Raw genomic sequence first — 13,157 nt, forward strand, 5'->3', positions numbered from 1 at the left:
AGCCTCCATTGCTTCAACCATTCTTCATCCAAAGCATCGTGTTCATCATCCCCAATTCCATCACATTCATCATCCACAAACGGTAACCTAGTGGAACGATTTGATTTACAGGGCGAGGTGGCTACCAGATCTGTAACCGGGTCCGTGAGAAGCACGCGAAGATGGGCCAGCTTGCGACAGCACGTGAGCAACAGCGACGGTGGCAAGCCGAAGGTGGAGCTGTTGCTCGATCCCCCGGGATCCAAGTCCTCGACACCATCTTCTCAACCGCATACACCCAACACTCCTCGAACTCCTCATACACCGCTGAGAAAATCCAACTGGGAAGTGATCGAGCACTTCACTGGCGCGCCACGTCCCTCCATCGTCACGGTGAGCCTTTGCACAACTAGAATTATACCTAAAAATGTAGCTTAACAGATTCAATGAGAAGTGCTTCAGTGACACATGTTGCTGTTATCTTTCTTTTCCTTTTCTTTTTTTTTTTTTTTTTTTTCTTGTGTATTTCTGAACAATTTAACTGGTGCGTTCTAGCCATGTTTTAAGCGAGACCTAAGGTAGTAAACAAAGTTTCTTTTTTTTTTTTTGTTATGGAAAGTAGAGATTCTTCCGTATGGAAAATATTAAGTCAAAAGATCCTGCTTTTATCTGAAATGAATTCTTTCGTTCCTAACGTCGATAATAATAGAAGAGACCCGAGTGCAATCGATCAGTCAGAACGCGTTGTTCAGAATATGGTTGAAATCTGAAAGATTAGAAATATGTCATCTGATAATCATAGTGCGAGTTGGAATCTAAAGAAATTTCTATCTAAAGGAAGAAGACTAGTATTTTATAAATAAAAATTCGACGTTACTCTTTCAACGGCTCAATATAAATACGTACAGTTTAATATAACTTAGCATAGTTCATCTTCCTATTGCCCTGCATTCTCATTGATCCATGTATATATACATGTGCATTTACATATACACTCACACAGCCAACCTTATTTAATCCCCATTTTCTATCTCAAACCTAATCCAATCTACATCTATATCACCTGTATAGATGTGTTAGCCTTGGACTGGGTCTTTGATTAAGGAATTTGAATATACAGATTCCACAAAGTTTCATAATTAGAAACACTATCTGGCTGTTAACTGTTATATGTATTACTATATTAACTATTACATGTATCTTTTCCTTTTTTATATATCGTTGAGATTGACTGATAGAGGAACGAGTGGATGAATTTGTGATAGAAAAATATATTGAAATAAGTACAGGTATAAGTACAACCTGTATAGATGTTAGCCTTGAACTAGGTCTTTGATTAAGGGATTTGAATATATAGATACCACAAAGTTTCATAATTAGAAACACTATCTGACTGTTAACTATTATATGTATTATTATACTAACTATTATATCTTATCCTTTTTTATATATTGTTGAGGTTGACTGATAGAGGAACAAGTGGATGAATTTGTAATAGAAAAATATATTGAAATCAGTACAGGTATAAATACAGGTATAAATACAGGTATAAGTACAGGTATAAGTACAGGTATAAGTATAACCTGTATAGATGTTAGCCTTGAACTGGGTCTTTGATTAAGGGATTTGAATATATAGATACCACAAAGTTTCATAATTAGAAACACTATCTGACTGTTAACTATTATATATATTATTATACTAACTATTATATCTTATCCTTTTTTATATATTGTTGAGGTTGTCTGATAGAGGAACAAATGGATGAATTTTTAATAGAAAAATATATTGAAATCAGTATAGGTATAAGTATAACCTGTATAGATGTTAGCCTTGGACTAGGCCTTTGATTAAGGAATTTGAATATGCTGATTCCACAAAGTTTCATAATTAGAAATACTACCTGACTGTTAACTCCTTGGCTAATAACCACGAGTCTGACTCATGGTAAAGAATTTGTGCCATAAGCGAAAACCACAAGTCTAAAAGCACTATCTGTCCTCAAACGTTGTTTATTATTTCACAATTCCTTTTGTAGCCCCTAAATGTACATGTCATAAGAAGTATACATCTTGCGACAGTTCGGGCATACGGCTGAACAAATGAATGGCACGTTCTTGCTTACTATGGCTGGCGCGATCGGCAGATAGCGTGTAGGCCAAGGGTTAACTATTATATGTATTATTATACTAACTATAGTGTATGCTGATGTAGATCACTCACTGTTACAATGTTACAATACAATAGAAGAAGTTTATATATTTATGCCAAAGAACATTACCAAAAAGCTAACATTGTAGCTACATCAGAGGGCTACAAGAAACAGCAATAGAAATCTATTGTAGCTCTTTTCTTTCTAGACCTTGTAACCCAAAAGAAAATTTACATTCAAAGGCAGAATAATACGGACGTCTCCTTATTTTCAAATTTTTCTTTCACTAAATTCTATTCTCTTTGTAACAACGGTCTCCAGGTCACAGATATACAAAAGGAAAGGTGTACAATTTTAATTTAACACGCATATCTATATCCATATTAATTTTTTCCTTTTTCACTGACTATTTCTCTTAAACTAACAACGCTGTCTAATTCCAGAAACCCAATTTGTATACACGTTGTGGCATCGGGAAGGGGTACTACAATAAATTGTACGCTGCTTTTTGTCGACAGATGAGCAGGGGATCAGAGGTGGGAGTTGGGCTTAGAACCGGGAAAGAACCGGCACAGGAGGCGAGCGTTAACGCGACGATAACTCAGCCAGCGAGGAAATGTGCGCTCTGCCGTTTTTTGAAGTCGCTGTGCGCCTCTCACCGCTTCAAAAACTTGCAGGTAAACACCTGAACGAACAGAGTAAAAAGGCAATTGGAATAACGAAGCATCCTTTTTTGGCCGTCGTTTTTCTTTTTGCCGGGGAAAATTCAACCTCCAACCTTGCGATGGAAATTCGCGTCTCTCTCTCTCTCTTTCTGAAGAGAGAGAGTTGTCCGATCGTGTTATTGGAAGGAAAGCACAGCTGTATCGGACGTTGCAGAAAATCTGCACGTAAAACGTACATAAATTTACAAAAGTACAGCTTCTGATACGGAACATGCGCGAGGTGGACAGAGCTACGACTGGAATATTGGGTTGGCAACTAAGTGATTGCGGATTTTGTCAGTACCACCTAATGACAAAATCCGCAATCACTTAGTTGTCAACCCAATACTAAGGAAACGATAATAGGAGAGGGAAGCACGGGGCTGTAGGTAGCGCAAAGTTAGGGAAATTAGGTATTACGGGGCTATAAGATTATGCTAAAGACAGGTGTAACGCGGTATCGATGTAATACGATTTGCATGCTATTTCCACGACCATATCGATAGTCTGAGTAAGTGAAAGACGAATTACAACAGAAATAAGGAATCAGGGTATTTTCGTTGGTTGCCAGAACATTTTGAAGCATCCTGTACATCAAACTTTTTTCCAATCTGCTAGATAAATAAAAATAGTAAAAAAAAAAAAAAAAAAAATACGACGAATAACAATGAACACTACGATAGCTGCGATAGTTGAAACCACTAGATCGAACGAATTTCGAACGTTCAAATAAAACTACCAACGAAACAGCTAAAAAAGTAAAAACAATTAGAAAATTGTTGGCATGGCGAAAATTGTCGGAGAAAATATAGGAGACAGAAGTAAAACGTTGCTCGCGATATATAGAGACGATGGTGACAAGGTGTGGCTGTTTTCTCGCTAAATTTCAACCACTATAGTAATGCTGCAGCCACTTAAATAGGAAAACATGAAATCGCGCAACAAGTTTGCGCGGCCAGAGAATCTGAAACTGTAGGGGGCTGTTCGCAGACAGTTGCGCAACTCGAGTGCTCGTTCCTCTTCCTTCCTGCCATTTGGAATCGAATCAGTGGCGAGCGATTGAGTTGCCATAAATTCGCAACTCGAGTAGAATAGTCGTGAAAATGGTGGGAAAAGTTTGACGATGTGGTTTCACAGCCGCGAATTGAATTCGCGTTGATCGACCATTTCAATAGCATTTGCTTCTTTCCTCCTTTCGACGAAGCTGCAACGATGAAATTATCGACAGGTAAAATATACAGACGTGATACTACGTCGAAGAGTTTTGCGCTTCGAAATATTTTTCAATGGAGATAAAAAGTAATTAAAATCCATTTTGCCATTGCACGATGATTATTCAGATTTTTAAGATCGGTATTTGATGTTTCAGAAAGTCAGTGAGAAATGCTTTGCGTGCAATTGTCGCGGATCTTTTATTTTCGATTTTTTAATTTTTAATTTCCAATTTCTAATCCTCCATAGTCACTGGAAGTCGAATTAATCGACAATTATCACGTTCGAAATTGTATCTCGTTATTTCCGGAGAAAATTCATCGATGAAACTGTCATTGACCAGAGTTTCAATATGGACACGTAACGCCACGCCATTTCGGTTATGCTACGCTTCATAACGACTACAGTCAGTGCTATATTCTGTGTCGTTGATGGCGCGCGATTTCTTAATTTTACTTTACCGACCGCTAGCGATTCCACAGCATACGCACGTCCGACCGGCATCTCCAGTGCAGATTCTCCCTAGCGCCGGTTCTGTTCCCGTTTAAAGTCCTCAACACCGTTCAATTTCGTTCATTGTGAACGCTAAGTTTTTCAAACTGGTATAAAACTGTGGGAGCTTACGAAGCAACGCAATTGACGCAACTGAGCAAGGTATCTTAGCATTAAATATTATAATTATTGTTCAAATAATGAGAAAGATCGTCGGTGACAAAAAGCCGATTAATAGGATATCGATCGGTAATCGTCGACGATAAAATACCGATTTATCGACTATCGGTCGGTAAAGTGTTAATTTTCAGAAAAGTCGTTCGTATTTCTATCGTTTCGTTATTTTTTGCTATATCAACGGTGTTTCATCGAATTTTACTCTCTGTTTTTCTTAAAGTAACACTATATAATGTTTTATTAAATACAACATTTATATAAAACAGAACAACTATTTTATATATAACATAATAACTTGAAGTATCAACGGACAGCGCTCTATTCTTCTCTTGCACATCTCAAACAGCAATGAATTTGTTTTATCGCGCATCCACTTATTCATTCTCTCCTCCTCTTTCATTCCTTCCTCGTCCAATGCAGATGTACACACATCTATTTTCAGACATTTTCTATTTTCCTTTATTTAAAAAAACAGCCGATAATAGAATCGTCAATGGTTGAAGCTTAACCCTTTGCACTCGTACGTCGAGTGTGACTCGATATCAGTTTTTATCTCGGGAGCTCCTTTGTCGAGTCTCGCTCGACATTCTTTCAGTCCCACCTTTTTCTGTGAAACGTGCGAAAGAAAGGCAGGAATTCTACTGCTGGAAATTGTTTCAAGATATATCATACACTTAAAAATTACAAAATACAATAGAGCGAATAAAACTGGTATTTAAGTGAATTACTTTCTTCCTTTATTTGTTTAAATTGTCTTATTTTCTAGTCAAAGTAAATTTCAAATAAAACACTTAAAAGCGTTAGGAACGAAATTGAAATAAAATTCAGAATGCAAAGTGTTAAGAATGGGATACACGGTACAATAGGAATTCGAATATTACAATTCCAATGGTATTGGGTTGGCAACTAAATGATTGCGGACTTTGTCAATACCATCTAACGACAAAGCCCGCAATCACTTAGTTGCCAACCCAATATTTCCATGTTGCTTTTCGACGAACATTCGATGACGAAACGTTGCGCGATCGGTTTCTAAGCGTGGCGCAATTGGCAAAAAAATCACCTCGCGAGCGAAACAGATGGTGGACGTTGAATCGATCGATTATCAACTCGTGACGTTTCAATTTTTCCATTTGTGGATTGAGGGGGGAATTAGTTCCAACGGACCAGGATAATGGAAAATACGCGTAGCACGTCGTTGCAGATTATAAGCACCGATGATCACCGGTTCCGCGAATTACAAAATTGTTTATTCTCATGGATGGTCCTGCTCTTTCATGTTGCTGCTCGCGTTTGTAGCTCGTGGCTAAAAATCGCTGTTTGCCCGCCGGTGTTCACCACCAACACGACCGGATCAGATAATCCGGTTGAAATCGCTGCATTATGAAACATCCGTGTAATTCCTCTCTGCAAATATTGTCCGATGACTGTGAACCTCGTGTTACATTCTGTAACGGCGCTTTAGCTTCTGTTTCGTCGCAGCACGATGAATCCGATTATGGTGCACACCTTTTCCTTGTATTCTCCTCTTCTTTATATTCCAGCGGTCGATCAAAACGATAACTAGTTACCATGCAAGCTGATATTTATCGCGGTTTGGGTTACGTCTGACTGAAATTTGATCCGCGTCACGCAGCTACCTAGCCTTCTCTTTTCAAACTCGATTTCTCTCGCGTCTAAGTTACATTTCGAATATTGGGTTGGCTACTAAGTGCCACCTAATGACAAAACCCGCAATCACTTATTTGTCAACTGAATAGCTTTCGGTTACATCAGCGAATGAAACATCATTTTTGTTACACATTAATTTACACATTAATAATTTATCAATAAAACACTATTTACTTGATGTGTATTGAATTTAATTGACCTCTGACGTGGATCGTCTTAAGTCAAAGGACAATTGCACATCTAAAGAAATTGAGTCAGGTCGAGTACTATGCGATGCTACTGCGGTAGCACGTCATGTTATTAGCACTCGTTGATGCTGTCGAATATTCTCAATGTTACAAACGCGTTGATGTTTTCCGTTTGTCAAAAGTGTCGAGAACGTAACGTCACGCCGATGCTCGAACATTTCTAAAGTTTCTCGGACATGCAGCGTCGCGTCAACGCTACTCGGGTCAAACTGACCCGAAACCGTGCCACGCGTCCCTGGCAATCCGTTTCCTTCGGTTACGCCTGCTTAATCCGAGCTTCAGATCGCAGCTGATCCTCGAGGCTCGAGAGCTCTCGATCCTTGACGCGTACAGCTTACGTTTGACTAGAGCCAGCTTCCTGCTCCATAGTAAATCTTCGTTCTGTCGTGCGATAGAACTCGGATGGATAACACCGTCGTGCAATTTCTACGTCAGATTTCAAGAATACTGAGCAACAAAGACAACTGGACACTATATTATACTTTATATCCAATTTATTATAATATCAGGTTTCGCAAGGGTGGAAGGATAAATTTGACTGAAAACAAATTTGAAGACAGCTGGGAGATTTGAAGGTTAATCTATATTTGGCCTATGTCGTGTGTCTTGCAAAAGAATTAGACGCTGCTTCGATCGCCAGAATAAGATCGAAGGCTTTCGCAGTCGAAAATTATTAACACGAAGCTATTGGATTGGCAACTAAGTGATTGCGGATTTTGTCATTACCATCTAATGGTAATTAGATAATTAGATGGTAAGGACAAAATCCGCAATCGCTTAGTTGCCAAGCCAATATGTTCTTAGAGTACGATATACAGTAAATCAAGCAGAATTTTAATATACTGAGCAATTAATAAAATAGGACAATGTTCTTGACATCTTTGGACGATAGAAATTGACAAGGTAACTGCATTCCTTTTGCACCATTACGTTAACGTAGTACTACGTTTGCCCGAGTTATACAAGTTCCTACGACTCCTTGCGTAGTCTAGAATGATTCGTTTAGTAAATCTTAGTTTAATTAAATTTGGTCACGTATTCTGGTAGAAATTAGCACAGCCTTGGGGCATAAGAAGAGTTTCACTTCGATAGACGATTAATCAACGAAGAAGTCTGTGTTTTTCGTTAACCGAACACCAACAGCCCCGCAGCTATCTCCATGTATCTTCTTCGACTTAGGAAAGTCTGACGTTAGCTGGCAAGCTCTGCAGCAACAGCTTCTCTTCCTCTTTTCATTTCTCGCGTAAACCATATCACCTTACGCGACAGATACAAACGTTTAGAACCACTGTATCGCGTGAAAGTTTTAGCAGCAACGATATTCCATTCTTTTTATATATTGGCTTGGCAACTAAGTGATTGCGGATTTTGTCATTACTATCTAATGATAAAACCCGCAATCACTTAGTTGCCAACCCAATAAAACCTTGGGAAGGATATACCGGGAATTATATTTATATAAAAATTGAAAAGGATGAACCAGGAAAAGATTAAAAAATTTCTGCGAATTCAACGGATTGGTCGTTTCGAACAAACGAACGAATCGGACTGTCTATCGTCGCGATTTTCCATTCTCGTCGGAAGCTCGCTGATGGGTAATTTGAAAAGCAGGAAAATTTTGCTGGAGACAAATTTTTAGCGGCATTTACTCGCGTTAGAAGCTACTAGGTCTACTTTTTCTCTTAAACAGTTCGAAGAATACTTTGAAATATCTTGATGAATTTTGTAGCGTGTCCTTTCGAACAATCGATACGATTTCGCGATTAAACGGTGTTTCTTCCGAGAACAAAGGCCACGGCGTTCGCTTGAAATCGCTTTCCAAGTAAATTTGTCCGAACCTATGGAACTGATTCGGGGAAACGCTAAAAACCGGGGAAATGAAAGAAGAAATAAAATATAAAAAGCAATACCGCGGGATTAACGGCGAGGCAAGCGAATGAAACAAAGAAAATGGAAAAGGAGAAACGACAATGGCGCGGCGTTCCACTGGTTTAATTCGCCTTTCAATGGCTCGCCGCCCAGCTTCTCCCACTCTCGATACTTCCGTGCTTCCTTTGATTTCACGCATCTCTAATTCAGTCAACGGTTCCAAGTAATTCTTTAATCCTGTCCGGCCTTTTTTTTTTGTCGAACTCCAGCCAGAACTCGATTCCATCTCGATCGAATAAATCGATCGTCTCACGCTTCGATGCTTCGCAAGCTTTCGAACTCTCGCGAACGATCGTCCAACTGGGAACATTTTCCTGGCCATAGAGGGATGCATATCTTCGCGTGAAATACTTTCCGAACGAACAGCTAAATTAGGAGGTTCACTCGAAGCAACGTCTGTCGCAAACGCGGCGAAGTATTGCAACGCTTGCGGAGTAGACGTTGTCCGGGAAGCCCGTGCCGATTTTCCGTACGCGGCATAAGGACAGCTCGGATTATGTGAAAATTATTGAACACGAGTGACACGTGCAACTCGACTCTTAACTCTCGACTACTCTCACTCTACTCTCAACTTACGACTACTCAGCTCGACTTTCAACTCACGACTACTCAACTCAAGACTACTCAGCTCGTCTCTCAACTCACGACTACTCAACTCAAGACTACTCGACTCAAGACTACTCAACTCAAGACTACTTAACTCACGACTACTCAGTTCGACTCTCAACTGACGACTACTCAACTCAAAACTACTTAACTCGCAACTACTCAGCTTGACTCTCAACTCACGACTACCCAATTCACAACTACTCAACTTACGACTACGAAACTCGACTCTCAATTCACGACTCGACTCTCCATTCACGACTACTCACAACTCATCACTCCCCCACTCGACTCTTCAGGTAACGACCACTCGATAAAACTGCCAAGTCCTTTCGCCTAGCGGCACTTGGATCTTCCCACAATATTGTTTATGGTTCACGCGATATTTCTTAGGCCATTTGTCTAAGATATTACAATATAATATGTAATATTAGCTATAGAAGATTATAAACAATCTTTGAAAAATTTTCGGTAGGAAAGGTTGCTTCTAGTTTCTAAACTTTTCAGGAAGTAAATATGTCAGGTAAATGCTTAAGAAACGTTGAAAGAAGATTACTTGTTCCTGTTTCCTTTTACTTTTTAGGTGGAAATGCTGTATCAACGCTACTTTCTCAGGATGAACCAAAGCAACATGACACACGTTCTCGGCTTACTAGCGGGGCTGGCGTTTGCCCTGGGTATGCTTCTGATGTTGAGACTCGTTGTAGAAGACAGCCAACAATTCCTTGCCACTTTAGAGAGGCCAGAAAACCTGTCGCTAGCAGTGACGCTGGTCGTCTGCGTCGCAATTTATGCTGGTAAGTATCAGAAAACTAAGAGACAGGGTACAAAATCCACCAAGAGTTTACCACCAAATTACTGGACAAATCTTTCGCACGAGAGATTGGCCAGCCGTGCGAGGACTTCTTCAGAAACAAAATCCAAACACAACGCGCAAATAAAATCTCGAAATTCAACTTGGTCAAATTTCACTGCCAAATTGTCGTTGTCCAAATACGACTCACATTTCACATAGATCGTACGAAAATAGATTCCGCTGGTGCGAACGAAAGCGTGAGATCTCTGCAACCGTCGCCGCAGGGCAGCAATTTTCTTCGAAACGAACGATACAGCCTGAATTTTATCCGAAGGATCAACTAGATCGTTTTCCACGTTTTCCGTCGCTTTCGTTTCAACTTCGGTTGACCCACTTGCGCCGCCTCAATGTTAATTAAAATTTCCACGGCAAACGTTATGCCCGTGTGTAATGCGCGCATAGTTTCAGCAAAAAGACAACAGAACCAAAGAGGCTTGCGAGAAAAGGTGGGAGAGAAAAAAGTACAAAAATATCAGAATGCCATCGCGTCCTCTTACGACAGCGCGTACGTGCGTCGTAATAGTCGTACGAAGCACGTGTGCAGCGTCGCTGACATCAAAGGTCGAGCGGCGCATCAGATTTTCAAAGCGGTTCTCCACGAGCAAGTTTTTTTCCATCTACTTTCGCAACCCTTCGTCTCTGACAGCGGCTGTTCCCGCTCGCAAAGTTTCAACGCGAGCGAAACGGCCACCGCTAACTTCATCGGAAAACTTATCCGCGACACGTACTCGTGCCTCATACGGGAAAAGCTCTTAACCAGTGAGCTGTTTCTGACGAGTATACTCGTCGCGTCGTCCTACGCGGTATATCAAACGGAACAGCCTCTTGCAGAGATCTCAGCATGGTAGACGACCCCATCGATCACGAGGAACATAGCGACGACCAGTTACGATGAAAATACCGTGCTACGCGTCCTGACAAAATCCTCGCAGTCGTCCCAATCGCTTTGTATTTATCAGATCAGTTTAATCGCTGAGGCAACTAAGTGATTGCGGATTTTCTCATTGCCACCTAATGACAAAATCCGCGATCACTTGGTTGCCAACTCAATACAACGTCGAGCTATGCTCGTGGTACTTGGGTTAGAAAGCCGATTAATAGGCTATCGGTCGCTAAGCGTCGGCGAAAAGCAACCGATTAATCGGCTATCGGTCGGTAAGCGTTGGCAACAAGCAACCGATTAATCGGCTATCGGTCGGTAAAGTGTTAAGAAGATTACAATGAAATACAAAATACCGTGAGTTGTCTGCAGCGTTCATCAAATGTACTGGCACTTTTTCAAAACACACAAAATCTAAACAGCGCGATCTTGCTGCTTGCGACTCAAACGGTTAATTAAATGGTAGCACAAGCGGCTAAACGTTGCATACACCGCACAGACTAACTGCCCTCTGGAGTTCTAGCGACTTGTCGAGTTTCCTTAAATTGCAGCCTTGGTAGCAGCGATATCCAGGCCTGGGATGAATGAAATCTGGTTAGCCGGCGTGAGTGGAATAGTCCTGGTGACTCTACTAGCTGTGCAAGTGGCTTTGAATGTACATCTGGCGCTCGGATCAAAGGAACATCGTAGCGGAGGTCCTTTGGCTGCAGTGTGGGCTGTGTGCTTCTTCATTTACATGGCGTACGCACTTCTGCCCATAAGGCTGCGGCACGCGTGCATCGCTGGTTTCATTTTCTCGCTGGCGCATCTGATCGGAGCATTCGTCCTCTACCCTTCGCAATATCCTGCCATGATGGAACACGTGAGTGACATTCTGTAGCCTTGTAAATCCCGTTCAATTGCTATTTTACATGCGCCTGGCTAACGCTTCTATCGGGCAAAAAGAATCGCGGCAAATTGGGACGCGATATTGGTGATTGGGATTCCCCTGACGAGTTTCTGGCTCGTGACCCCGTTGTCGCATATTTTTATCTCTTAAGAAGATCGTCTGTAGCGGCACATGAGTCAACGGACATTTTTAATCAGGTTGTGGTTTTGCCTCGGTTTCTCAAGACCGTTAAATTATGTGTTATGTAAAAACAATTAACCCGGGGCAAAACAATGTCGCCGCTACGCGCAACCGTCGGACAACGGCGAATTCAAATGTTCCGGCTCTCCCCCAACTAGTATAAATACACGGACGCGATCGCGAGCGACTTTGACGATTATAAATGATCAAGGCGATTAGTTGCGGATTATCGATATTGACGAGTATCTCAAGGACTTCGTACGAGCGTATTTATTTACTCATTTTAAATATACGTGTTACGTCGCCTAAAACATCTACATTCCAGCCCTCGCGACCGGACAGCCAACGGCCTGCGCAACGTCATTCCGACCCTCGATAAACCTAAGCACCCAATATAGCCTTTCACTTTCACGATATTGTATTAACATGCGTCTTCAGGCAATCCCTTTGTCCTGAAGAATTTTGGTACGCCACGAGGCTTACCACAGGCTATATTTTCTAACCGTCGCTCGCGGCCCTACAGTGTCGCAGGCAGATCGTCTTATCTGACTGCCGGATCATATACAATGTATCGACGAGCGCATAGTTGTTGCCAAGCAGCGAGCTCTCGAAACGTCGAATTTTGTCCGTTACGTTTCCCACACAAGAACGGACATACGTGATCATAGGCGCGAACGGTGGCGTGACTCGAGCATAGTGGGGGTCGTCTTCAAAATGAAACAAAGGAATCATCGAAAGACTAGCAGTTCCTTCTGACGAGTCGAACGTTATACATCGTATAAATTTATATCTATTTAATCGTGTAGACTAAGTGTTGGAAATATATACTTTAACTCTGTGAACCACAGTGTTATACTAACTGAATCACCCCTATTATCCTAACCGAAATCAGGAGATCGAACTATTCGTGGTGTCGATTATTGCAATCGTAACGGGAATTTACGACTCCCGTTGACGCGTATTCTCGCGACCGCGTCTCCCCGCGATAGCTCGAAAGTACAATACGCGACGATCGGTTGCAAGTAATATCTGCTTCGTTACTATCTAATACTCCACACTAACCTATCCTCCACACGTCAAACGAACGTTGACATAATATAACAATATCCATCGTGATAATACGAAAAGCTGCGAGTGGCGAATTTTCTACGCATTCGACTTGCACGTTTAATGGGAAAAATA

At 41.2% G+C, this 13,157-nt stretch overlaps 1 protein-coding gene and 1 long non-coding RNA gene across 5 annotated transcripts in view; one reads left to right on the forward strand and one right to left on the reverse strand.

The window, feature by feature from the left end:
- The window catches only part of LOC126925730 (adenylate cyclase type 6), a 98,426-nt gene that overhangs the window by 31,311 nt on the left and 53,958 nt on the right, over positions 1 to 13,157 (forward strand). For all 4 annotated transcript variants that reach the window (XM_050741610.1, XM_050741608.1, XM_050741612.1 and 1 more), the window contains 4 exons: positions 112 to 372; positions 2,650 to 2,808; positions 9,754 to 9,967; positions 11,458 to 11,768. In XM_050741610.1, the coding sequence (XP_050597567.1) occupies positions 112 to 372; positions 2,650 to 2,808; positions 9,754 to 9,967; positions 11,458 to 11,768 (945 nt within the window). The remainder of the gene's footprint in view (positions 1 to 111; positions 373 to 2,649; positions 2,809 to 9,753; positions 9,968 to 11,457; positions 11,769 to 13,157) is intronic.
- Positions 457 to 1,817, reverse strand: LOC126925836 (uncharacterized). Its single transcript, XR_007714133.1, has 2 exons — positions 1,563 to 1,817; positions 457 to 1,281 (listed from the first exon to the last, which is right to left on the reverse strand). It is a non-coding gene; the product is annotated as an uncharacterized LOC126925836 (long non-coding RNA).

The sequence above is a fragment of the Bombus affinis genome, chromosome 16 (genome assembly GCF_024516045.1).
Source record: "Bombus affinis isolate iyBomAffi1 chromosome 16, iyBomAffi1.2, whole genome shotgun sequence".
In the NCBI taxonomy this organism is placed as follows: domain Eukaryota; kingdom Metazoa; phylum Arthropoda; class Insecta; order Hymenoptera; family Apidae; genus Bombus; species Bombus affinis.